At 42.1% G+C, this 26,845-nt stretch overlaps 1 protein-coding gene across 2 annotated transcripts in view; it reads left to right on the forward strand.

Moving 5' to 3' along the window:
- Window positions 1–348: 348 nt before the first annotated feature.
- The window catches only part of ZZEF1 (zinc finger ZZ-type and EF-hand domain containing 1), a 61,072-nt gene continuing 34,575 nt past the window's right edge, over window positions 349–26,845 (forward strand). Inside the window, exons 1-24 of one of the 2 annotated variants that reach the window (XM_059486707.1) lie at window positions 349–684; window positions 4,709–4,853; window positions 5,845–6,039; window positions 6,881–7,052; window positions 9,288–9,487; window positions 10,500–10,710; window positions 12,984–13,100; window positions 13,312–13,490; window positions 14,526–14,624; window positions 15,689–15,780; window positions 16,778–16,926; window positions 17,463–17,574; window positions 19,072–19,287; window positions 19,789–19,889; window positions 20,224–20,393; window positions 21,155–21,288; window positions 21,588–21,658; window positions 22,097–22,211; window positions 22,824–22,983; window positions 23,926–24,047; window positions 24,132–24,242; window positions 24,883–25,049; window positions 25,597–25,678; window positions 26,259–26,460. In XM_059486707.1, coding sequence (XP_059342690.1) covers window positions 349–684; window positions 4,709–4,853; window positions 5,845–6,039; window positions 6,881–7,052; window positions 9,288–9,487; window positions 10,500–10,710; window positions 12,984–13,100; window positions 13,312–13,490; window positions 14,526–14,624; window positions 15,689–15,780; window positions 16,778–16,926; window positions 17,463–17,574; window positions 19,072–19,287; window positions 19,789–19,889; window positions 20,224–20,393; window positions 21,155–21,288; window positions 21,588–21,658; window positions 22,097–22,211; window positions 22,824–22,983; window positions 23,926–24,047; window positions 24,132–24,242; window positions 24,883–25,049; window positions 25,597–25,678; window positions 26,259–26,460 — 3,658 coding nt within the window. The remainder of the gene's footprint in view (window positions 685–4,708; window positions 4,854–5,844; window positions 6,040–6,880; window positions 7,053–9,287; window positions 9,488–10,499; window positions 10,711–12,983; window positions 13,101–13,311; window positions 13,491–14,525; window positions 14,625–15,688; window positions 15,781–16,777; window positions 16,927–17,462; window positions 17,575–19,071; window positions 19,288–19,788; window positions 19,890–20,223; window positions 20,394–21,154; window positions 21,289–21,587; window positions 21,659–22,096; window positions 22,212–22,823; window positions 22,984–23,925; window positions 24,048–24,131; window positions 24,243–24,882; window positions 25,050–25,596; window positions 25,679–26,258; window positions 26,461–26,845) is intronic. The other variant, XM_059486708.1, reaches the window with a different exon arrangement.

Below are 26,845 nucleotides of genomic sequence, written 5' to 3' on the forward strand. Positions count from 1 at the left end.
TCACCGGCCCCGTCGCTGTCCCGGGAGCCGCCGGGCCGGGCTTTGCGGCACTGGCGCTTTGCGGCGGTGTGGCGCTTTGCGGCGGTGTGGCTCGGTGTCGCTTTGCGGCGGTGTGGCGCGGTGTCGCTTTGCGGCGGTGTGGCTCGGTGTCGCTTTGCGGCCGTGTGGCGCGGTGTCGCTTTGCGGCGGTGTGGCGCGGTGTCGCTTTGCGGCGGTGTGGCGGCCCCGCGCTGACAGGTGCGGCGGGCGGGAAGTTGCTGACTAAGGCGGGCCGGGCCGGGCGGGGAGCGGCGGCGGCACCGGCGGCGGCACCGGCGGCGGCGGCTGCGAGCGGCTCCCGAGCGGCTCATGGGGACGGCGGCGAGCCACAGCAGCGAGGAGGAGGAGGAGGGCGCCGAAGAGGGCATGGAGGGGGCGGCCGGCGCGCCCCAAGCCGGCGCGGCCGCTCCGGCGCTGCCGCCGGCCGAGGTGCTGCTGGAGCAGGCCCGGCTGCGGGAGGCCACGGCGCGGCTGCGGGAGGCGGCCCTGCCCGAGCCGCTCGTGTCGCGGCACCACAGCGCGCTGGTGCGATGGCTGGAGGAGCGGCTGAGCCGCGGCGACGAGGCCGTGAGCCTGGAGCAGTTCTGCGAGGTGCTGGAGAGCGTGTCCCGGCTGGCGGCCGGATCCCGCGGCGAGAGCGAGGAGGTGAGAGCGGCCGGGAGCCGCGGGGAACGGGAACGGCTCGGGCAGGGAGGAACCTTGGGGACCGTCCCGTTCCAGCCCCTGCCATGGGCAGGGACACCTTCCAACAGAGCGGGTTGAGCCGTCCAGCCCGGCCTTGGGCACTGCCGGGGATGGGGATCCCTCCGGGGATCCGCCTGTCCGGGCGGGGGGGTGATCGGCACCGGGGGAACCTCGGGGTGCTGCTGGGGGTCGGTGTCCCCGAGCCCGGCTCCGTGGCCATCCACACAACCCTGGAGACCCCGGACGCGCGTCCTGGTACGTGGGGAGGGCCAGGCCAAAGGGTTCTGCTGCTGCTGCTGTTGATGGACAGCCTGTCAGCTTCCAGATAGCCCTCTAAAAAAAACTTATGTCAGTTATCAGTGATCATGCTCAGCGGCCACTGAAGAATAAAATGGGTTTTTACAGCAATATTTCTGCTGTTGCTGCCGCTGGTGCCGCTGAGAGCTGCAGGTGTGGGGGGAACACGGGTAGGAAATCCTGCCTGAGTAATTCCTCTTGATACTTATTAGCGTTATCAGCGAGTCAAAGTTTACCACGCTGGAGTTTATTGTAGCTTTTTAAAAGCATCAGTGAAATTGTGAAGCGTTTCTTTTATTGTAAAGTAGGACTTTTGGAAAACTTGTAAGGAAGTGATGTAACGGAGATCCCCTTCCACAGGCAGAAGGTGTTATGGTCAGTATTTAATGGTTGAAGAGAGTAGTTTTCCTTTCTGCTGGGATTTCTAGTTTTCCCCTTCTGTGGGAAATGACATGGAGAATTTAATGTGTAGCACACTTTAGCTTTGCTCTGTAGCAATCCAAACTGCAGCAGAACACCCTGTTGGGAATTCCACACTCACTTGAGAAAGTGACTGTGTCTGAATTCCTGAGTGCAAGCAGTTCCTGAGCTCAGCAGTCACTTCCTGCTGGCTTTGTTGTGCTCCCGAGCAGCAGAACAACTGTGTAAACTGTTAAATCACACACACACGCCTCAGATCGGTGCTGACAGGTGAACAAGGCTTCTGGAAACTGGAAGGAGATTCATTTCATGTGCAGATAGGTGTGTTTTCACCAGACTGGTTTAAGTAGCTCGGTGAAATGCTGCCTCCACTTGCAGTCCTTCACAAGAACAGCCAGTAACGAGCACATCTTCATTTGTAACAGCAGCAAGGCTGAAATGGGTCCATTAGGGCTCTTCCTTTGGCACAAACAGCTGGGCTTTGTGGGCTGCAGGAATATTTTGAGGATTGTCTGTATTTCGCGTCCTCCTCTGCATGAGGAATCTATTTGTTTTGGTTTCATTTCCTGCTCCAGGGAGCGGGGAAAAAGTTTGTCACAGGATTCAGCGTGCCACGGATGTGTGGTCACATCTGCCCTGCAAAGCTGAGATGTTGAGAGTTCTGTGGAAAACCTTGATGTCATCATTTCTGGCACTAACCCATCAGCTGTGCTGTTTGAGCTTTCCTCTCACACTGAGGAGTCAGTTTAGGGGTGGCAGCTCCATAGGTTTCACCTTTTAATGTCTCTGGGGTCCTGTCTGGCACAGCCCAGGTTTGATCTTCTCAGTGCAGGGCTTTGGGCACAGTCTTCAAATGTTTTATGAACAACGTTTAAATGCAAAATCTGTGTTCTGTATGAACTGAACGTCTGAATCCTTCTTGGTACTGCTTCAGCAGTTGTCATGTCATGTACCCATTAATGCTGCAGTTCTGCTGAGAGCAGAGGGTGAAACATGAAGTGCTCCCAGGTCACCTTTCAGATACCTTGTTGCGCCATCCAGCTCCTGAGCTGTGAGATGAGGGGCTGATTTTTCCATGTGTCATATTTCCAAGCAACCCTCTCACCCATCATTTCCTAAGGAAGATGTTTCTCAGATGCTTCTTCATGTTCAGGGTTGAACTGTGTGGAGTTACTGCATTTCTTTAGGAGCAGGATGAGCTGGGTTGTGTAAGGCTGCTGCTGAATTGTCTCATGTCCAGTCCTGCACACAGCTCAAAAATTCTTTGAGTACTGGTTGACACTCTCTTTTTTCCCCCCACTGTTTTCTTCCCCCGTTACGTAGGACAGCAGTGGAAATTATGTATGGTTTTTATCAAACACAGAGTTTACGTTATAATGAACAGTTAATAATTTTAGAGTTCTAGGTTTGGTGCAATCTCCTGAGATCAGAGGAAGAGTTTAAAAATAAGATAACACAATACTGCATTAAACTGTGAAGAAAAGCATATATGTAGTAATCCCTCCTTATGTGAGAGTATAAAAATTTGTTTAACATAGGTGTCAGCAGATTCAGCCTTGTTGCCTTGTGTTTTACTGTCACCAGTAACATCACAAAACTTGTGCAATTTGTAGTTTAGCAATTGTGCAGCTTCACTTCAGGTATGAGAAAAAATGGTGAGAATGGTGTGGTGTGAAACTGTACATTGAATTGTTTTGGCAACTGAGCTATGTCTGTTAGAATGAATTCCCTCTGGCTTGTTGTCCTCAAGCAAAGGTGTTGGGTTTTTGTTTTGGGACCTGCCCGGTGCCTGGGCTGGGCTGGCCCTGGTGCCTGCTGGATGCTCAGCACCAGCTTTGCTGCTCAAAATAATTGTTTAAAGGTGCTCATTATTAGCTTGGGTTCAGCTCTGTGTATAATAACACTCTAAAGTTTCCAAGCTCAAATGCAGCTCTGTGCCACACAAGTGCCATGAGAGCTTTAGTCAGCTAAAACTATGTTTCAATTCTGTTGTCTTGTGAGGACTTTGCTCTCATTTTACTGCTGTAATTATGCCATGGTTAATTGGCAGGTTATTTTGAGCTAATCATTTCAGGCTGCTCCTCTCTAGGATAGCACTGTTAATGGCACATCAGGTCTGATGACCAGGGAGCAAACCAAGAGAGGGAAGCAGGAACTTCCTCCTGAGCAGCAGCAAGCCCTTGACTCAGACTCCTGTGAGATCATCTGTCCTCAGAGACCAGATTTGCTTGGTTTGTGTGGCTCAGCTTGGAATACAAAGTCCAGGGCAGGGAGACTCAAGTCTTGCTTGTAAAGAAATATCTTTTGTAAGTGCATTCCCAATTTATATGAAAAAGGTGCATGTTCCTGAAATACTGGATTTCTCTTTTGGAACAAATGCCATTTTTAGCAGTTAAACATAAATTTGTTTCAAAATTAAATCTAATTGTGAAAATATAGCCAGATTTTAATAGTAGTGTGTCACTGAATCATGAGTTGTCTGAAATAGCTAGTTAAAGTAAGTTACATTTATGAGCTTAGTTCTGATTTACAGGCTCAGCTGAATTAAAATACCTTGTACATTTGTTAGTTCAAAGTTGTGAAATGCTGTGTGAGTTACTTTTTGTACATGCTCAACACAACTTTTTATATTAAAATTTTTATTAAGGTCAAAGTTAATAAAGCTGCCAGTGGTTCTCTTCAATAAAAAAATCCCAACCCTTTTCTAACTCTCTCCTTTGTTTTCAAAAACACTGAGACAAACTATATTAAACTGATCTTTGGTGTAGGAGGACAGTTTATGGAAGGAAAAATCAAATAAAAAAATATTACTGTTCTTAGGACAATCTCTTGAATAAAGAAACTATGTAAGCCCTGGAGGAATGTGAGTGGATGCAGTGAGAGAGGGATGCAGCAGTGATGAGTAATGGAAGGTGTGGCTTTTGGAACCAAACCACCCTTCAGCTGAGGAGCTTTTTGCTAAGCAAATCTTACCTTCCTTCCAGTCCCAGCTACCCCTGGATGGATCCTGCTGATTCACTGGTGGTTGTGATGGGCTGTCTCCACCTAAGCATGACTTTTATAGCAAGGCAGTGCAAATACCCTCAAACTTGCTAAACACTGCAGATTTCCAGCCAGCCTGCTTCCTGTTACCATGAATCCAATACTTTGGGGAATGGATTCTTTTGATTTTGTTTTACCAGTGTTGCAACGTTTGTTGCTATGGTTTCTATGAAATATCTTGCTTTAAGGAAATATGCTGAAATAAATTATTTTGGTTACTCTTCAGGCCTTTGCACAATTTGATGCTGAAGGAGATGGCACTGTGGATGTGGAGAATATGCTGGAGGCTCTCAAGAATTCTAGTGGAGCAAATCTTCAGGGAGAGCTGAGCCATGTAATCAGGCAACTGCAAGCTTGTTCACTGGTGCCAGGTATGAGAGCAGAGTGTTGGAACAAAAGGGTTTCCCAAGCCCAGCCCCATAAAAAAGGTGCTGCTTCAATAAATTGCTTTAATAGCATTGCTTGTCCTAATCTTATCAAAACCATTCTCCAGAAGGTTCTTGGTTCTTTAGTGTCAAGCAAGTGGAGTTGTAAATTAAACATTTCCCAGAATTGCATGCAGAACTTCCTTTCACAAATAACCACTGTTTCCTTCTGTGTGTCACTGGGGAGTGTCTTACCCCTATTTGGTTCATCTCACAGACAGAAAATTCAGAATTTTGGTGAGTGCCCAGCTAATGCAGCCTTGTACTTGGTAACTGGAGGAATAAATCCTCCATGGAGTCTATTCCAGGGGATGAGTCACATATTTTATTATTATTATTATATTGTTATTCAGCATTTGAAATCCTGATAAAACATGATTCAGGTTTTATGGTTTATAGTTCAGAAAGTGCCAGTTTCCAGAATTTGATTTCTGGGATAAGTGTCAGTTACTGGCTTTCCTTCCAAGCATTTGATGATAAGTGGCTAAAGAGGATTTGCCTTAAAGGATCAGACAAGAAACACTAGAATTTGCTGCAGAGAATTTAGAGGGGGGGAATTACAGAGTGCTGTTCTATGCATGTACATGCACTGGCATTCAGGTACCAGTGCTCAGGAGCTGACATTTCTCATCAAGCTTGTGGAAAGCATTGGGAATAATCCACAATTCCAAAGGGAAAAGCTCAGTGTAGCTCAGGGTGAGTGAGCTACAAGTAGAGAACCAAGTAGCAACTGCTTCACTTAGATTTTGAAGGTAAGGGTTTGGGGCAGCAAAATAAACATGAGATTTTTGGTAATTGTTTTGAATACCTTCAGGTATTTCAAGTCACTGGCAAAAATATTTCCCTGCTGTAGAGGTTGCAGAGTTGAGCTCCATCCTCTGATAGTTTTCCATCCCTCTCACGCTGTGGTGCCTGAGGAAATGCTGTCTCTCTCTAGGGTTCATTGATATATTTTCTGAGTCCAAAGAGCGCCTGGGCCTTCACGCCTCGATGATCCTGAGGTTCCTGCACAGGAACCGCATCTCCAGCACTGCCATCCCCTACCCCGTGCTGGAGTACTTCAACAACATCTGCACCATGCGCTCCTCCGTGCTCAAGGACTCCCTGGATCGGCTGCTCCTCAAGGAGAGAGGTGTGCAGTGCTTCCCTTCTTTTGCAGGGTGTGAGAAACAGGCTACAGATAAAATGAAAAGCTTTCTTGACTATTATGAAGTTGATCTGCGTGCTTCTGTGGATTTTTGTTGGTTTCTTAAAGCACATAAATGATTTTCTGAATTACTCAGCAATCTGAGTAACACTCTGGAATGTTCTTATCTTTCTCCTGGCCTGTTTCAGAATCGATGGTTACTCATTTGTGATATTCTGTGTTCAGTCAAATATCTCTACTAGTTGCTAGAAACTTAGTTTCCATGTGAAGGTGGATGTTTATGGAGTTGACTGTTCGGTACTAAAAGATACTTTATCATTTTTGGCTGGAGGTGATTAATCTTATACTGTATCTCTGATGGGACTGGCCTGGTCCCTACAGGGAGGGCTCCTTTTCTTTACAGCTTGACTAGATATTTTCAGATTTCTGCACTTCTATTGAAACAGATCAAGTTACATGGGAAAGAGAGTGCTTTGTCCTTTCCCTCAAATACATGAATTGAAGTTTTCTCCATTGTAATTTATTTTGCCTTTCATCTGTTTGTATTTGGGTACAAAAATAATAAAGCAGTGTTGAAGCCAGTAATGAAAGGGGTAGATAAAGGCTATTGAACTCCAGGGAATGGAGTTGTTTTCATACAGAGAGTGGTAGATGAAGATTATTGCAATTTCTGAAATGAAACTTTGCTGTCTCCTAGTTCCTGTCAGAAACATTCCTTCAGGGGCTGTGTTCTGTGCCAACAAGTTCATCTGTGTGAGATCATTCTTACAAAGGTATAACAACACTCAAAACAGGCCAAAGAAAAATATTCTGAGTTTCTTTGCAGAATACCCCAGTGATCTGAATGGTAACCAGGAGTCAGACAAGCTGAAGTCTGTCACAAAGTGCTACACACACATCGAGACCTCCTCCAATTCCGCCGATATCGACAAGATGACGAACGGAGAAACCTCGTCCTTCTGGCAGTCAGATGGGAGTGCCCGCTCCCACTGGATCCGGTGAGCCCAGGGCTGGGGGATCAGGGCTGGGGGGAGCTCAGGGCTGGGGGGGATCAGGGCTGGGGGCAGATCAGGGCTGGGGGGGATCAGGGCTGGGGGCAGATCAGGGCTGGGGGAGCCCAGGGCTGGGGGGAGATCAGGGCATGGGGTGCAAAGGGCTATGGGGAGCAAAGGGCTATGGGGAGCTCAGGGCTGGGGGAGCCCAGGGCTGGGGGAGCTCAGGGCTGGGGGGATCAGGGCTGGGGGGATCAGGGCATGGGGAGCTCAGGGCTGGGGGGAGCTCAGGGCTGGGGGGAGCTCAGGGCTGGGGGGATCAGGGCATGGGGAGCTCAGGGCTGGGGGAGCTCAGGGCTGGGGGAGCTCAGGGCTGGGGGGAGCTCAGGGCTGGGGGGATCAGGGCATGGGGAGCTCAGGGCTGGGGGGAGATCAGGGCTGGGGGAGATCAGGGCTGGGGGGGATCAGGGCATGGGGAGCTCAGGGCATGGGGAGCTCAGGGCTGGGGAGGATCAGGGCTGGGGGGAGCTCAGGGCTGGGGGGGGAGCTCAGGGCTGGGGGAGCTCAGGGCATGGGGAGCTCAGGGCTGGGGGGAGCTCAGGGCTGGGGGGGATCAGGGCTGGGGGGGATCAGGGCTGGGGGGAGCTCAGGGCTGGGGGGGATCAGGGCTGGGGGGGATCAGGGCTGGGGGCAGCTCAGGGCTGGGGGGAGCTCAGGGCATGGGGTGCTCAGGGCTGGGGGGAGCTCAGGGCTGGGGGGAGCTCAGGGCTGGGGGGAGCTCAGGGCTGGGGGGAGCTCAGGGCATGGGGAGCTCAGGGCTGGGGGGAGCTCAGGGCTGGGGGGGATCAGGGCTGGGGGAGCTCAGGGCTGGGGGGGATCAGGGCTGGGGGGGATCAGGGCATGGGGAGCTCAGGGCCTTGGGCTCACAGCCGGGGGGTGGGCTGGATTGATCCTGCCTCAATGCCAGGCTGCTCCATGGCTCCCCTCCTTAGCTGGGCAGGAGGGAGAAAAGGTAACAAAAGGCTCTTGGCTCAAGGGCAGGGAGAGCTCTCTCACCAGCTACCATCACAGACTTGATTGAGGGAATTTATTAAATCAGGGTGGGGTTAGGAGAAACAAAAGCAAATTTTCTTCCCAGGCTTAGAGAAAAAGGGAAGAGAAGTTATCTCCTCCCCTCCAAAGGCACAGGGGGATGGGGAGTGTGGGCTGCACTCAGTTCATCACATGCTGGCTCTGCCACTCCTTCCTCCTCAGGGGCAGGACTCCTCACTTGCTTCCCTGCACCAGTGTAGGGTTCCTTCCATGGGAGACAGTTCCCCTTAAAGTGCTCCAGTGTGGGTCCTTACAAAATCACAGAATACTGAGTTGGAAGGGACCCCCAAGGACTGTCAAGTCCAGACCTTATGTGAGTGGCCCCTATGGGGCTCAGTCCTTCAGGAAGAGGCTGCTCCAGCATGGATCCCCCATGGGACCACAAATCCTGCCAGCAAACCTCCTCCAGTGCACACTACTCTCCCCATGGGGACAAAGGTCCAGCCTCCAGCAACTTCTCACACCCTGTAGGCCCCCCAGTCTTAAAACCTTGTCACACAAACCCAATACAGGTGTAATTGAAAACAGCTGGGTTAAAAGCAGAAGTCAGTAATCTCTGCATAAAATTTAAAATTTGACTGCCAAATAAAAGGTCACATGTAAAATGCCTGTATCTGCTGTGGTGACACGCAGTCTTGTTGTATAGTGAAGCTTTCCAAGCTGTAATACAGATGCAGTGTTTGGTACTTGAATAGAAACATTCTGCCACTGTCCAGGAAGTTCCATGAAACAAAAATGCTCAATGAAACAGAAATATTTAGTGGGTTTTTTCAGTGTTAGATCTTAGAATGTGTGCTTCAAAGAAAAAAAAAATCTCATTTTGGTCATTATTAACATTGCATTTTTATTCCTGAGGAATGAATTCTCAGTTGAAAATATAAATAGAAAATTCTAGAGTCTCTCAGAGGAAACTGTTCTCTAAATCAGTTTTTTTTAACGCGTTCACCATGGTATGGTTAAGAACACGTGTGAAGCATTGGGTAAATTTCAGAGGATTTATTTGTGTTTGTAGAGGAGTAAAATGAGTGAATAATAATATAATATCTCTTATATATGCACATGTATAATATTATGGTAAATAATAATAAAAGCACGGTGCTTGACTTAACTTCTCTTTTCAAGAACCATTTTCTCTTTTTTGCTTTGCAGTTTAAAGATGAAACCAGATGTGGTTTTGAGACACCTGTCCATTGCAGTGGCAGCTAATGACCAGAGTTACATGCCACAGCAGGTCACAGTGGCAGTGGGGAGGAATGCCAGCAGTCTCCAGGAGGTCCGAGATGTTCACATTCCAAGCAATATCACTGGCTACGTAACTCTGTTGGAAAACGCTAACATTAGTCAGATGTGTGAGTCAATAAAGATACCATTGGGATTCTGCTTTGGTGCTTTTTGCAAGGTGAAAGGTTGGGTAGATTATGGAGAAATGTGTGGAAGTGTCATTCATCAGGGGTGACACTTTGGGCCTTGTGCTTGGGTCAGAGGAATTGTTTTAATTCTGGTTTAATTTCTAGCCTGTAAGAGAGTTTTCCAAGCCTTTCTTGTGGTCTCTGTAGTGTGGGCTAAGGGTTGAAGAGAGAAAAATTACTGAAGATGCAATTTTAGCCTTTCAACGTGAAAACATGGGGCAGTTTCAAAATATCCTTGCTTGCAGAGTGAAAGCATATGTTGGTTTATAGTATCTAGCAAAAAATCTGCTTTTTTTTTTGGTACTGAAATTCTGAAGTTGCTCCAATGTAAGGCAGGTTTTATGCTTTTAAATAGTGTTATTTTTGATTCTGGTAGCTCTGTGGGTGCTATATTGGAATCAATCAAGAAAAACTGCTCCTTCCTAAGATGGTTTCTGCACCTTCAGAAATTTTGTCCCTTCAGTTCCAAAAGATGTTTTTCCCTGAGAGGAGCTTTCACTGCCACAGAAGTGGGCAGCAAGGATGTTGTTCCTCAGAAGTAATGAGGACAATGCCATCTGTGCAAAATGGTCAAGAACTTGTGTGAAAATTTTGATGTAACTTTAAACTTTGCTCCTTTTCCGTATTATCTCCACAACCACTTGCTTCCAAGACACTTCCTGTGTATCTAGGTAGGAAGGTACTGGTGAAATAATCTATTGTCCACTTTGAGGATATTTTATTACATTTTTTCCTAGTTTCTAGCCATAGAATCTGTAATGGATGCAGAGGTTGTTGATGGAAAGGGTAAATTTTGAGATCAGAGGGTGTGTGCTTGTCCATATCAAGCAGCGCTGTTCCATTACTCTTCCAAGAGCTCCCGCGCTAATTCAATATTTAAAATATCTATTCTTCTAACTCTAATCTAGCAGAAGAAATGGGAAAAAAAAATTCTGATTTGTTTTTTTGACAGATGTACAGATAAACATCAAGCGTTGCCTTAGTGATGGCTGTGACACCAGGATCCACGGGCTGCGGGCCGTGGGCTACCAGCGCGTGAGGAAGGTGGGAGTGTCCGTGTGTGACGCCTCGGCCATCTGGTACTGGTCCCTGCTGACCTCTCTGGTGACAGCTTCCATGGAAACCAACCCAGCATTTGTTCACACCATTCTACAGAATACTCAGTGAGTACCAAACTTACATGGGGTGTGATTTGAGCTACTTGGTATTTTTGAAAAAAAATAAACTCGCGGCTTTAGGAAGCGATCTGTTGTAGGTGGCTGGTTTCTACTCCATTCAGGTGTTTAAACAGCTTTTTCTGTCTCATTGTTCAGGTGTTTAAACAGCTTTTTCTGTCTCATTGTTCAGGTGTTTAAATAGCTTTTTCTGTCTCATTGTTCAGATTTTTTATGCTTTTCTTCTGTACATTTCCATGTATTAGAACAAGTGTTGACTGTTTCAATTCAACAATTCTCTTGGCTGTTTCATCTAATCTAGATGTTAAACCATGACTTAATGGATTTTAGCTACTTCTTCATTCTTTTAGAAAAGTAGTTCTGGCTTTAGGAAGCAATCTGTTGTATGTGACTGGTTTCTACTCCTTTCATTCAGGTATTTTAACAGCTTTTTCTGTCTCATTGTTCAGATTTTTTATGTTTTTCTTCTGTTCCTTCCCATGTACTAGAACAAGTGTAATTCTCCTGGCTGTTTCATCTAATCTAGTCATTAAACCACAAATGGATTTTAGCTACTTCTTCATTTTTTTTAGAAAAATACTTGTGGCTTTAGGAAGCAATCTGTTGTATGTGACTGGTTTCTACTCCCTTCAGGTGTTTAAACAGCTTTTTCTGTCTCATTGTTCAGGTGTTTAAACAGTTTTTTCTCTCTCATTGTTCAGATCTTTGATGTTTTTCTTCTATCTATTTTCACATACCAGAACAAGTGTAATTCTTCTGGCTGTTTCATCTAGTCTAGTTGTTAAACCATGACTTAATTGATTTTAGCTACTTCTTCATTTTTTTAGAAAAATACTTGTGGCTTTAGGAAGCAATCTGTTGTATGTGACTGGTTTCTACTCCCTTCAGGTGTTTAAACAGCTTTTTCTGTCTCATTGTTCAGATTTGGATGTTTTTCCTCTATCCATTTGCATGTACTAGAACAAGTGAAATTCTCCTGGCTGTTCATCTAGTCTAGTTGTTAAGCCATGACTTAATGGACACTGAAAAATAAATTTTCTACTGATCCATTTACTTGTAATGACTTTGAGCAGCCTAAAATTGATTCATTTTTCTTGTCTGGTATTAACAATCAATAAAATGTACATCTTCCCCTTAGGACTGAAGCTTAATTTAGTTTAATTTTCTGCAGATTTCTACTTGTCATGCATTTTATGGGGATATAGTTGAGTATTTGCACCATCTCCATGCAAATGTTTGCTTGTGGTGGTTGACCATTTTCTGTGTAACGTTTCCTTGTTAGATTGCCAAACTCTTCTGCTGGATGACTTGAAGGATTGGAATCCCAATAAAAGCTCTCCACACCCACATGAGCTTTTACAGAGCTCAGTTAGCACAGTGTCACCACACTGAAGAGCAGGGCTCTCATTAGGTTAATGAATCCTGTAGGCTAAAGTCCACTAAGCCTATCTTTTAATTTATGTTATCTGTGAAATCTCTTCAGAGTTTAGATAGCTTCATACATGCTCATAGTCCCATAGTTGTAGGCTCTGCTGAAACTGAGGGCCTTCAATTTTGGTGAAGTTTAGAGATTTTTTTAGAAATAGAACATGAACACTGAGCTAATAAAGCATTGAAAAAATATTATTATTATTATTATCCTGACTAAAATCATACTTTCAGGAATTAGATTCACTGTTTAGAATTATAAAGCAGAAACCCCAAACTTTAGAATTGGATGGAATAACTGTAATACTGAAAGCTTTAGTATTGAATAGAATAATGTTGGTGAAACTGCTTGAGAATTCGTAATTTCAGGGGTTATCACAATAGCTTTGGGAATTCAGAATAATTCTGATTTGAGCTAACAACTGTCTCTCTTAGTTTCTCTTATTCTTCTGAGGGAATTTCAAATCAATTTTCCCTTTGTTCACAGGCTCTTGCTCAATTCTGGACCAATTTAAAATGAAGCAATGCTTGGATACTAAGCTATTTCTAATGCTGTCACAGATTTAATTTAAAACTCCTTGATATGTTTGTCTCATTAAATCTGAGATTGAGACTAGATTCAAGATTACCCAGCAGTCATTGAACTTTCCCTGCCTAGAATGCAATACTGTTGTTCCCTTTTGAAGAGAATCTCTGTGTAAATAGATTTAGTGCACTCAGAAGCAATTTGCAGAGACCTGCCCACATGAAGATTCAAGCCTCTCATTCACATTAGGAAGCTCTTTTCTCCTATTCTGCCTGGTTTCCTGACATTATGTTTTATTTTTTCCTAGGAAAGCATTGCAGCATATGCCACCTCTATCCCTAACCCCAGGCTCCACAGATTTTTCAAGCTTCTTATCACCAAATGTTTTGGAAGAAGTAGATAGCTTCCTTATCAGAATAACAAGGTGAGCTTGTGTGGTTGATTCAGTGGGAAGTGGTTTGGAAGAGTGCAAATCAAATTTTTACATCTTTACTCACATGCTCTTTTTAAAGTATCATGAAAAATACAAATGCACCAACAAACATGCACCTGGGAGGTTCTGTGGCAGTTTGTCTTTATTGAAAAACAGAATGTCCCAGTTTTTCTTTTCACACTGTTGCTGTTTTTCCTCCCAGTTGTTGTACTACCCCAGAGGTGGAGCTGACACTCCTGGCCTTTGCCTTAGCCCGGGGCAGTGTTGCCAAAGTGCTGAGTTCCCTCTGTGCCATCACTGATCACCTGGACACTCCATACAAGGCTTCCTCCCTGATCTCCTCCATGGCAGCAGTCAGACAGAACCTGCTCTATAAATATGGTAATGCAACAATCCTGCATCCTTCACAGCCTTAAGCCAACATACAGCTTTGAGTTGTTCCACTTGGTGGGTTTTAAAATCGTCCAAACCTTCTTAATTAAAAACTGGCACTGAAATCACAACCTAGCAGCTGAACTACCCAAAAAGTTGGTGATTGATCAGCTTTTTGTAATTAAAGAGTTAAACCAAGAGAGAAAAGATGAACTTTGTAGATCATGGCCCCTGTATCAGCATGGTGATGATGGTGTTTGTGTGGCTTAAAAGGGAAATGACAGGAAGCATTTTTCTTCTTCCAGTAAAACATTTGTTTGTGTGACTGAGCCTCTGTGAGTGCTCTCTCCTGCAGGCATGTACAAATTTAAGATGCATTTTAAATGTAATGCCATTAGCATCTCTCTATGGTTCTTCCTTTTTTTTTTTCACTTTTATAAGATGAGTTAAAATGAAGTTTTTATAATCTGAGTGTTTCATGAATGTAAAGCTGTTCATGGTCTGGCATGAGGTGGTGATTTTGCTGTATTTGCTGGACTTGTTTGATAAATCTGTATTTTCTCAGGTATCAACTGCTGAGATACTCATTAGTCTCTCATGAAGAATTCATGAAGACCCTTTATTTGCCTTTTAGTCTGTTTCTTCAGTACTTCTTGTCTTGTGCCAAAGAACACATGGATTATTTTATAATTATTGATGTTTATTTTCAAAAATTTTAAAATTGTTTCATTTTCCCTAGAGTAACTAATGCCTTTTGTAAGACAAGTGATTTTCCATAGACTGTGAATTCCAAAGTGTGGCAACAGTTAAAGAAACATTAATTGTCATGAACTGCATTGTCCTTGTGTCTGTATCTAAAACTCCAACTACTTTAGATTAATGTATCTCTTATATTCCAGTTTCCCTTCCCTTTTTTGGGTCTGACAGTGGTAAAAATCTCATAGTATTTTTTTCCCATATCTTTTTCTGAACAAAGAACTATGAAAAATCTATTTTACCATTTTAAATGGATTTGATATAAACCTGTTGATTTTTTTGTCTTAGGAAAGCCTTTAAGACTCACTCTGCAAGCATGTGATGTAAAGGGAAAAGAAGATAAATCAGGGCCTGAAAACCTCCTTGTGGAGCCATGGACTGGGGATGGTAAGAGCCTGGACTTAAAATCCATAATATTAGAATCAGAAAATCATTTCAGTTAGATGATTCCAGCAAACATAATGATTGTTAACAATGCTGTGGTGGTGTTCCATATTTACTTGTATATATTTGTTTCTTTATAGTTTTATGCTATGGAAGATTTGTAATTAAAAAAAGTAAACTAACAAACAAGAACCCAAACTAAAACAGTATATAAATTCGATTTTGCAACACTGTAGATTTCTCATAAAGCAATTTATTGTCAAAACAAGCCAACCAAACAAAAAGATTGGATTTTGGAGAGAGTTGTTAATATTCTATGTGAAGTCAGCAGTGAGCTGTCACAGGGAATATTCTCCTAGAGCAAAACTTTGTGGGTTGAAGTCATGAATCACTGTTAGTTTTCCAAATATTGATGGGAGACAGTTTGTAGATATCATTGAAATTCTCACTGCATGTACCTATTAATTCTCTCTTAAGGCCTCTCTTTGTTAATGCAATGCTTTTATGTACTGGATGCAACCTAAACAAAGAGATTTGTGTTTCTTGACCTCCTTTTTAAGTGAAATGCCACCTAATCTTTTTTTTTTAATAGTTTATTGTCTTGTGCAGTGCTACTGGTAAATGAAAGCCATTGTGACAGAAAATCAGGCACTTTCTAAATGCTTATTTTACACCTCTCTTAGTTCATGTGCATTATTTGGGTTTATTCTTTAGTTATTTTGTGGCTTGTCTGCTGTTGTTTTGTGGGTCACAGTTTGGGGAACTATTCACTGAGTTCAGTGAATACAGCCACAAGCCAAAGTAATATTTAGGAATTACTAATAAACTTTAATAAAAAAATATTCTTGAAGCTCCTGCAGATATTGCAGTGCCCAGAGAGATACTGGAGAGTGCTGTGTAAAATACAATCTTTTAAGTAGTCCCTTTTATTTGGAAGCATTTGTTAATGAGCATTTCACTGGAAAAGCTTTGTGGTTTTGTTTCCCCCCCTTCATCCCACAGTCCCAGTATTTTCTTTCTAACCCTTGCACTCATCCAGACTCCTTCTGTTCCCACTGCTGCTTTAGGTTTTCTTACTGAAACTGGGAAAACCAGAGCAAGTATCATTCTTTCTACTGGAACTGGATCTTCATTTCAAGTGACACAAATTAGAATAAAGGTATGTAGCTTTTGAAGTAGAAGACTTACTTTTTCCCCCTAGTGGTGGAATTGAATTTGGATATTTTTTAATATGAACTGAAATTTAAATTCATTATGAAATACTGTTATTTTAGAGTTTTTCTTCAGTGTAAGTCAGGGAACTTCAGGAAAAGGATGTCTTTAATTGTTCCAGGGAGCCACAAGCATGTAGTAAAGACATTTATTTTATATTGATTTTATCTGTATCTTGCAATATAGATCTCAAGCCAGAGACTCTTTGGTTTGTGGTTTCTCGCTGAAGTGTATTTATATGCAAGGTCTTTTATCTTATGTTTAAAATAACTTTTTGACTCTGTGAATAGCAGGTGTCAAGATACAAAGCATGTGAGTTCAGATTAAATGGAGGTATTTCAAATTCTGTTTAGAGACACCAGTGTAATTTGCATTTGGTGTGACTGTTGCATGGTTTCAAAAGAAGGTCTTGTGATTAGATCTCATGGCCAAGACAAAACTTCAGTGAGGTTTCTGCAGCTGATTTGCCTTATATACTTAAGGCAAAACTATAGTATTATTTAATTCCTGGAGCAACAATGCATATTTCTATGTCAAAAACATTTAAACATGACTGTACTTCTAGCAAGTAAATTTTAACTGGAGTTGGAGAGGCAGCTGAGTTGTTTTGCAGTGTAGTGATATTAATAGGGAAACATGATTTTAGTTTTGTTGATTTTTTTAAATGTAAAAGGAAAACAAAATGAGAATTAAAATGTGGAACTATAATATATCTAATTAATATGTGGAATTCTAGTTAATGTAAGGGTGCTGGCAGGGTGATAAATCCAGTAAATAATAACCATGTGCATGATCTCAATTCAGTGCATTACAGAAGCTTTCATAACATTTCTCCAAATGTATTTCATGTTCCTGTGCAATTCCAGAGAGCAGGATTGTCAGGATCTGGTTGCTTTCCACAATTCTTTATTTTCCTGACTGCCCTGTGTGGCTTTGCCCTTCAGGTCCGGCGCGGTGCCATCGGGGCTCAGTGTGGGCTGGTGTTTGCATACAGTGGTGCCTCAGAAAAATTCCATGCTGAGGAGCACTTCAGAAGGTTTGAGAGCTATGACAAATGGAAGCTGAGGGAATTCAAACAGTTTTTAAAAACCAGGTATAAATGGATTTTTGCCATGCATATATGGAAAATTAATGTTATATTTGATTGTTTTGCAATGCTGCTCAAACTACTGAGTTGTTCCAGGTGACTTAAAAATGGGACATCATTTAATTGTTTGATTTTAATGAGCCTCCATTTGATGTGTTGGATGAAATATGCATATAGCTGTTGTTGTCAGCCATTGATTTAAAGACCTGTTATAAAAGGGATATAGCAAAATAAACCTTCTACTTGGGGTGCAGATTAATGGTAACGGAAAATTTTTAATTAAGTTGTGTTGAATCAGTTTTCAGAACTGTTGCTTAGGAGTAAGGGGAGTTTAAGGGGCTCTGACAAAAAAGATTTTCTTGATATTTTTTCTTTTTTTTTTTCTTTTTCCTTGCATGTGATAGTTTTGGGTTTGTGAAACTTTGTGGTGTCTTTCATCTTAATAGCCATAAGATGCTCTATATGTTTTGGTAGAGTATCAACAGCTTTGCAATATTTCTAAATTTTTGTTTACAAAGTGTATTGCATTCTTTTAAACACAGAAGCAGTTGTTCCTGTGATGATTTGGGAGATGATGATCCTATTGGCTGGTTTGAAGTAGAAGAAGAATGGGATGAAGTTGATGTCAAAATGCAGCAATGCAGAGTTGCCCAAGTAAGAACCCACAAAATCCCCTTGGCTCAGTCACAATAAACAGGAGCTCTTTTCTGTGTCAACTGAAATAAACCTAATTCTGTTTTGTGAGGGAGAACTCTGCTGTACAGAGAAAAAAATGAATTGGCTTCTAGTTAAGTGAATATTGAACATTCGTCCTCTGAAATAGTTTCTTTTTCTCTGTATGCATATATATATCTGTAGTTAAGGAGTGCTTCATGATCAAATTTAATGCAAAGCTATGTGATAATGTGCAGATTACTGGTTTTAATATGATTGATGCTTTATTCTGGTATCTAGACTATTTAACTACTGTGTAGTCATAGCATTTATTCTTTCAGAACCAGGTTCTTCAATCCTTGTTTCAGTGGGTAAATAATTATAAAGCATTTCCATCAGTTAGGCTGCTGTCCCTGGAGAATGGAGACTCTTTCATTTTGAGAATGGCAGGAGATGGTTTTGATTTTAAGTGCTTGGTGCGTTTACAGGGAATGTTGCATTTCAGATCATGGTTCTGGAATCAGTTGTTGTAGTTCCCCAGTCCCTCTGCACTGTGGGAATTAAGAGAATTGGTGACATTGTTGTGTCAGCTGGGATTTTTTCTGACTGCTGCAGAGTAACCAGTGCATGTGGATGGCAGGACTTGCTGTTCCTTCAGTTTTATGCTCTGCACCTCACTGAGAACAGACTGATCAAAGTAGGTTCTAAATATTACATATTGATCCTCTGCTTGCTTTTAAAAGCAGTGAATAATTCTTTAACCTGCAAGAATACTGTAGCTGTGGCAGTGAGGAGCAGGGTGTGCAGAGTGAATGAGCTGATAATGCATTGACAAACTTTGCAGGCACCTGTAGAGTTCATAGAACCATTCCTGTGACTTTTTGGAAGCAGGGAGAGATCAAACTTAGCCTGAATCTGAGGCTCAGTATTTTAAACCTCTGGAGGTGATAGACAAGGTATAGGATTAAACGTGGCCCCCGTGGCAGGGGGAAATAACAAGGAGGATTCCATGAATATCAGAAGGCTAATTAATTACTTTATTATACTATATTATTCTGTATTATATTACATCTAAACTGAATCTGCACAAGCACCCAACTCAACTCCACTGTCCAGAATCTCATGACTGTCAGCCCACAGTCCCCACACACACCTGGATTCAATTGGTCAGCGAATCAAAACACTCACGCCAGAATCTAATTACCAATTCCCTTCAGGTGAACAATCTTCCACAATGCATTCCCCTGTGTTGTGAACAACACAGGAGCAGTAAATGAGATAAGAATTCTTTTTTCTTTCTCTGAGGTTCAGAGAATGTGAATCCCAGAAATATCCTTGGGAAGTTGTGCCTTGCTTTTCTCTGTGAAGAGAAATGGCCACAACAAGGGACTAAGGCTTCTCTCTTCAATCCTCACCTCTGTGCACTCATGCCTTTTAAAATCCCAATTTGTACCAGCTTTTAAACTCAAATATTGTGCTATTTTTGTATCCATTCAGTACTTGATGATAAAGTTCCTGTGTACAAGACAAGACTCAGCAGAGAGGCTCGGGGTGCAAGGGCTCAGTGTTCTGGGCTACCTGCGGCCCCTGCGGGACGAGCCCTGCAGGACCATGAGCTGCCTGCAGTGCAGGAGAACTGAGGAGGACACAGTTTGTGGCACAACTCTGCTCCTCAAGACACTTCACTTCATCCAGCAGCTGGCACAGGATCTGGTATTTTTATTTCTTAAGGTTTTATAAGCTTCTTTTTGTCAGGCTGAAAGGAATAAGGGTGTGCAAACAGCGGTTGTGAATGGGCGAAGAAAAGTTGGGGTACTCTTAATAAAGGTTAAAAGCATGTTTGGAAAAAATTATTTATGAAAAATAGAATTCTATGTATTTAATTGGAAGTAATAAACCTTTGCTGAAGATTTATTACTTCCAATTAAATTAGATGGAGAGGTAGAGGTTATAAAGTGTTCTGGTGATGGAGAAAAGGGATGGCATCCTAGAGATCCAGAAAGAGGGGAGGATTCTGTGAAGAAGGTTTCAGCATAAACTGCCACATTTAGGCACCAGAATATCCATGAAAAAACTGGAATTCATGTTAACTGCAAATTTATAGGAAAGATGGCTGTGCTTTTCTTTAAGCCCAATGCTTAAAGATTTATGTTTTATAAGTGTGTTCTGTATAGATTTAACTTTCCAATCCTATGTTTTATTTGCCTTTTTAAGGTTCAGCAGAAGGAGAGTGGATTAAAATACAAGTCATTTTTAGATTTCACAGGCCTTGATTTGCAGCTGTTCTGGAATTTTTACAATAAACTGCACCAAAAGTAAGTTTCTTCTTTAGAGTCTGCTGAAGCCCTAATTAGTGGTGTGTATATAAATAAAATATGCTTTGTTTAGTACTGCAGTTTGTTCTTCCTAAACTACATCATTTACATAAATAACATTTCCCTACTGCTGCCATATGGACTTCTAACTATGAAGTTATGTAGAAGCTTGAGCTGTAGATTAGTTGAGCTGGTAGCTCCATTTCCTTTGGCCATGTCTCTCCACTCAGTGGTTTTTATCTATCTGAAATGGTGACTTTCATAGCAATATCTATTTGGTGAAAAGAGCTGCTTTTCTAATGTTTTCTTCTATTTGTTGTGTATCTTCTTACAGCCCAAGGGAAGAATGTATCTTTGCTCAAACACTGCTGTTGCAGCTTCTCCAGAGCTGCTTCTCTGTACTTACTGGAGGTAATAAAACTGCTAAACCTCAAGAAGCTCCTCAGAGCAAAGCAGCTGGTCACACAGAGGCTGCAGAAGAGCTTTATAGACACTTGTGTGAAGGTAATTTTTATTCAATATATATTGACTCTTTTGTCTATTAAATTTTGGGAAAAGATTCTCATTCCTAGAGGCCAAGTCAGCTCCTGTTCCTTTGTTTCTCCTTCAGGTCAGTGTGTGCTCATTAGTCTTATCACTAGAAACTGTCCTTGGCCCAAAGAAATGGTTTGGTAGATTTTCTGACAACACAGTCTGGAAACAGCTGCAATAGAAAACTCCTTTTGAATGTGTCACCTGCTTGTAGCACCAGGGAGTGTGATCCTTTGACTATAATATTACTGGGGTTGATTTATTTCTGAATTGCATATCAGTATAAATGAGCTCATGAGTAGACTGTGAGGTTTACAGGGACACAGGGAAGATTCTGGAGCCAGTGAAGAGAATGGGAATTACACATTAGATTTCATTGGAAGTAGGGTGGCATGCTCTCTATTCAAGTGTAATTTGAAGAGTCTCCTGCAGAAGCAAGCTAGAGGGAAAACACTTTACATAGAATCTGTCACATCATGAAAATTGTATTAGCTTTGATGGGTGTCAAGTTATAATCTTCCTAGAATTCATTTACTTGGTGAATAGATATATTCTTTCTTAATATAAATCTTTCTTGCTGTAAGTTAAAAAGTTTCCCCTCCTTTTTTGTCTGTATAATGGGATTGTGAGGGCTTGAAGTTGTGTGGACTAACATTTAATTCAGTTATGCCTCTAACATATTAGATGGGGTATTAATTAGAACTTGTAATTTTGTTTCCTTTTTGTATGAGCAGTAGTGGATATGGGGGACAGTAACTTCATGCCAATGAGAATGCTGAAAGAGGAAGTTAAGAACACCTTACTCAGTGGAGCAGCAGTTTTTTTCCCAGATAGACAGACCAGGCGACACCAGCTCTTCACCATGATGGTAAACATTGAATGAGAAATTGTTTGTTTAGTGCCTGCTTTCTTTATGCAGAAAAGAGGACAAATCTGACTTGTTATGCTCAAATAATACATACTTTGTCCCATACAAGTAAAAGCCTTATTTTTTTTCTTTGCCTCTTTTTACCCTGCCCCTTTTCTCTCTGCAGCTTATCCAAAGAAAGAGGAGCTAACCCTGCCTTTCTTACAAAAAATGAATAATAGAACACAGAAATTAGAATTCTTTGTCACAGAGGAGGAAAACAGAATGTATCATAAAAATAAATCTTTTTCCTTTTCTAGAAAAACATCACAGAGCAAGAACATAAGCAATCTGTACATCTTGCCTTCAGATCCTTGTGTACCCACTTCAGGTAAGGGATCCTGAAATTGAAAATACTTGTCTGATACCCCACATTTGTTAATAAGTTTGTATTTAATCCTTTTTAGAAACATTACTTCCCTGAACAATAATTCTCTGAAGTAATCAACTAATGTTGTTTAGAAAGGACATGCTACTAATCAATATTTTTATTAACTGAATTGCTCTGTAAAACATTGGCCAAGGTTGGTGCTGAAATCACAGTATATTGTTCTTAGGCTGTCTTCCAATTTTTTAAGTAATTGTTTGTCAGTGCTGATGGTTGGTATTGATTTAATTAGTCTAGAGTCATCAGAACACAAACTTTTGATTTTCATTGTAATTACACAGTAGGATCTCTACACATCTGACACAAAAACTACTAAATTTCTGGTTTGGAACTGTTTGGAACTCCTTGTTGTTGATTAGTAAGAATATCTTTGTTTTGTAGTGATCAAGATCCAGGTGGACTCTTATTACTACCAGAGAAAGGAGTTTCTGCAAATTTTGACATAAGTGAAGTATTGTCAGTCATGGACACCCTTCTGCTTGTGGCAGCAAGAGAGGTAAGTGGCTTTGTCTTTGCTCCTGCTTCTGTGCCATGAGTTTTGTAGGCACTCAAACACAAACTGCTTCCTTGGATACTGAGGAACAGCTTCCCTGTCCTGGGTACCCCTGATCATGGCTGTGCAGTCTGTAGGATTAGCTTTTCCAATCATTTGAGTGTTTTCCTTTAAGCATTAACATTTCATATTAGTAGAGTAGGAAATGAATAATGTCTGTCCAGCATGAGCTATGCAAGATGTGGTGTTTTTCCATAGCATTGAAAAGACTCTATGGAGACACTGGGATTCAGAAGGAATCATTCCACTTTGAGAGGCTGGGATTGGGCATGTCACTAAGGGAGGTGGAAATGGAGGAGGGTTATTTACATATGCAGAAAAACTGTGCTGAGAACATCAAGTGACTCATATGTAGCTGTTCCTATTTAAAGTTGTGATATATCAAAACAAAGCCCATCACTTGCTACAGGGTGTTACATGCTGCTTGTCATTTACATTTCATCTTTTTTGGGGTGAGTGGGATGATTGTGTCCATCCCAGTTTACTTGGTGCATACTGTATGTCATGCTGCAGCAGAGGACTCCATTACATTCATTATTGTTCCTTATTTTTCAGTGTGAAATGATGATGCTGGATGTTGCACAGCAAGAGAGTGGCACGGTCTTGTCTTCCTTATTCTGGTCTGTTCAGGGCAGCCTCCTTTCCTGGTGCTATCTGCAGCTTAAAGGCACTGATAATTCAGCCAAGGATCTTGCAGTAGAAATACTTAAAAATTGTAAGTGCTGGGATTGAATACAGAATTAAATATGGGGCAATACAGGACTTTAAAAAGTGATTTTGCAAATTGCAGTGTAATTAGGGATCACCAAAGGTTGCCTGAGGCATACTCAGAACTGTCATAGCATTTTTAATCTCTCTAGGAAGTAATTAGTAGGCATATTGAGCAACATGGAGTTTTAGCTGTACTGATAATCTTACATTGGGAGAATCTTCAGAAAGATTTCAGTAAGTTTTGGGGGCCAAATACTGAAAAAAACCCAACCAACAAATAGTTACAGGATTTCATTTGAACATTTTAATTCCATAGCATTCCATATTTTGGTAAACTCCTGGATAGTGATATGTGCTTTCTTGGATGCTTGTAATAGCAAGAAGTTGGTTAAGAAGCTGGGTACATCTAAGGGGTTTTGTTGGGTTTTTTTGTGGGGAGGATTGTTAGATTTTTATAATGCAGCAGCTCAGTGTTGAGTTAATTGGGCCAAATACATAACAAATGTGTAATTTTATGTAAAATTACATCATATTTATGGTTTTTTGTATATAAATAAATTTGCTGTATTCCTGTCTTACATTTAAAAATGGAGTTAGGCTGTAGTTAAAAATTCCTACCCTCACTTGTGAGTTCAGCTGCATTTCTTAGCAGTGTATGGAGACTACTGGATACATGGAGCTTGTTGCAACAATCTTGGAGTGTTTGGTGAAATTACTCATCACCCATTTTTTCAGTGATATTGTTGATAAGCATGACTTGTTTCCACAATAGAAATATCACAGAAAACTTCTCTGAAGTGTTGGGTGTTGCAGCCCTGGGGCAGCAGATCCTTTCCTGCTGTGTTTGCCCTTGTGCACATCACCATGCTCCTAATGTCTGATAAAGTGAATTGTGGGAGCAAATCCTTAAGGTAGCTATTAAGGATTCTTTTTTTTTTCTCTTTAGATGTGGGCCAGTTCCTGTCAAATATCAGAACAATTTTGCAGTCACTTTTATCTCAATATAGTGGCAAAACAATAGTTGAAAAAATAAGTAGCTCTGTCTTTGCAATGGCAACTCGTCAGCTGGTGAGTGAGCTGTGGGATTTTATCCTGTTCCTGGGAGGCTTGGCTGTGGGTCTGGCATTTCCTGACACCTGTGTTTGCTCCTAGGTCATCTTCTTGTTGGATTTTTGCACTTTAGACATTCCCTACTGTACTCTGCTACAGGGATTCAGCACTTTGATAGAACCACTGAAAAGCCTTTGTTGTGAACCTCATAAGGTAACTAAGGACACGGGCACTATTAAACAGTCTGAAACAAAATTGCAAGAAAGACAGAAAACTGAGGTGATTCTGTTGGTGAGCATTGGAAAAGAACTAGAAAGCTTCTAGAAGTGTAGGGTGTGTAATGAAATGTTGAGTGAAGAATGAGAAACCTATCTACTGATATGGCAGAGTGGTCAGAAATTGCAAATGGCATGAGCAGCCTGGAAGGTAGATAGGAAGGAGAGGGTTCTGTGGGTGAAGAGGAAAACAAATTTAAAAAAATATATATGCTTAACATTTTTAGCTTCACTGCTTGTGGTGATATGAATAAATTCTGTATGTCTGTAGCACAGATGTTTAAATCTGCATTAGTCATGCAGTGTCTCTTTGTCATGACTGGAGACTCGTAGTCACTTGTGGGTGAGACAGTCTCCTCCAGTGGACTGGGTGGGTTTTGCTTTAGAAGTGCTTCCTTATTATGATTACCAAGACACTGGATGTCTTCAGAGCTAATTTCTGTGTGAATCAATGCTGTAGCCTCTTAAATGCCATTTGCATGCACATCTGGCAACTTAAAAGTATAGCCACAAGAATCTAGTGTGGTAATTTATTTTTTTCTTACATTTGTATCTAAAAATGCATTTCTGTTTTACAGACAGACATGGAAAGCTGGCAGCAGGAGCAGCCTGTGGTATTGAGAACCTGGACAATGGAATCACCTCATAACTATGAAAATAATTGCCATGAGGTCTCAGTCTTCCTGTGTCATGGGGCAACTTACTTTGAGGTGGAATTTGATGAAAAATGTGAAACTGAAAGGAGGTAATTTAATCTTGTGCTGTGTTAAATTCCAGTGTCTGTCTGCAGAGGGGGCAGTTCATGTTTCAATGTGCACTCCACACATGCCATTTCAATTTCTTTATTTTCCAGAACAGTGCGCAATGTGTATTTTTGAATGACCTTGTGCTGAAATCTACCTTTCCTGGCAAATTTACAGACATGCTGTTCATATGAATTTTGGTTCCTTTGGCCTTGATCTGTTTGATAATAATGCTGTGACCACCACAGTTTATGTTTGTGGTACTTATTTTGCCCTCATTCTCTTGGTAACACATCAGGCTACTTCTCAATTAAAGCATTTGCCAGATGTTAGATTTGGCATCTATTATCAATTCCAAAGCACTGCAGGATGGCAGAACTTCTGCATTGAAACATGAAATAAATTCCTTAGCAGTCACATGAAGATGTAGTTCAGAAAGAAGTGACAGGGTACACTTAGATACAGCACTTCTGAAAATCCAGAAGCAAAAGCATTCTCCTCCAAAAATTAAAAAGTAAATTTGGAAGTAATGAATTGCAATTTTCACAGGTATGATTACCTGGAGTTTACTGATGCCAGAGGGGCAAAAACTCGTTACGATACAAAGGTTGGCACTGAGAAATGGCCTAAGGTGAGCACCTTTAAGATTATGAACCAAATTATTTAACCAGTCTTAGGAAGTCCTTATGATTCCTGTGGAAACCTATTATGTAAGAGGATGTGTGCTTTTGTGCATGGGTGTGTTTATTAGGTGGGGGGCAGGAGATGGGGGAAGAAAGTCTGAAATGCTGCAAATAAAAGGAGGGAATAAGTAAAGAATTCCTCTTTGCTCCTGTTATCAACAATCAGTTAAAATGAAAAGGAATAATAATGTTTAACTGTCAATAATACATGCGTAAAACTTGCTCTGCCCTTGCAAGTTTTTATATCATAGGACAAGTGTGGTCCTTCCTGAGGCTGTGCTCTGTCCTCAAATGGGATAATACTCTTCTGGTTTTGTGATTTTTAATATAAAATTGCTCATTAAGCTCTTGAATAGAAATTTTACCTGCTTAGCTCTGTGGGTTTCTCATTGAGATGGTGGGGGAAATTAGATCTATTATGACCAGAACATAATACTGAAACCCCAGAGTTGCTGAAGGGAATTCATTACCCTGAAACGTTCTCCTGTCATGTACATTTGGCAAAATGACTGTTTTGTTGCTCTGTAGAAAGTGACCTTTAAGGCTGGCCCACGGCTGCAGTTTCTCTTTCACTCTGACAGCAGCAATAATGAGTGGGGCTACAAGTTTTCCGTCACTGCTTACGGCCTCCCAGACGTGGCCGTGTCTTGGGGCTTGGATTTACAGCTGCTTGTCTCCAGGCTGATGGGGCGCTTGGCTTCCCGGAGCATGGCCCTCAAATCCCTGCGAGGTGAGTGCCTCCCCCTGCTCCATCCCTGCACACAGGAGCCACAAGGGTTTGCTGTTGAGAATCCCCTGTGAAAATGGAGTTCCTTGTGTACTTGCTGCATGTGAGCGTGGAGGACTTGGTGTGCTCCAAGCCCGTGGGAGACTTGGTGTGCTCCAAGCCCATGGGGGACTTGGTGTGTTCCAAGCCCATGGGGGACTTGGTGTGCTCCGAGCCCATGGGGGACTTGGTGTGCTCCAAGCCCATGGAGGACTTGGTGTGTTCCGAACCCATGGAGGACTTGGTGTGTTCCAAGCCAACGACAGACTTGGTGTGCTCCAAGCCCATGGGGGACTTGGTGTGCTCCGAGCCCATGGGGGACTTGGTGTGCTCCGAGCCCATGGGGGAC

Source organism: Ammospiza nelsoni, chromosome 21 (assembly GCF_027579445.1).
Source record: "Ammospiza nelsoni isolate bAmmNel1 chromosome 21, bAmmNel1.pri, whole genome shotgun sequence".
Classification (NCBI taxonomy): Eukaryota; Metazoa; Chordata; class Aves; order Passeriformes; family Passerellidae; genus Ammospiza; species Ammospiza nelsoni.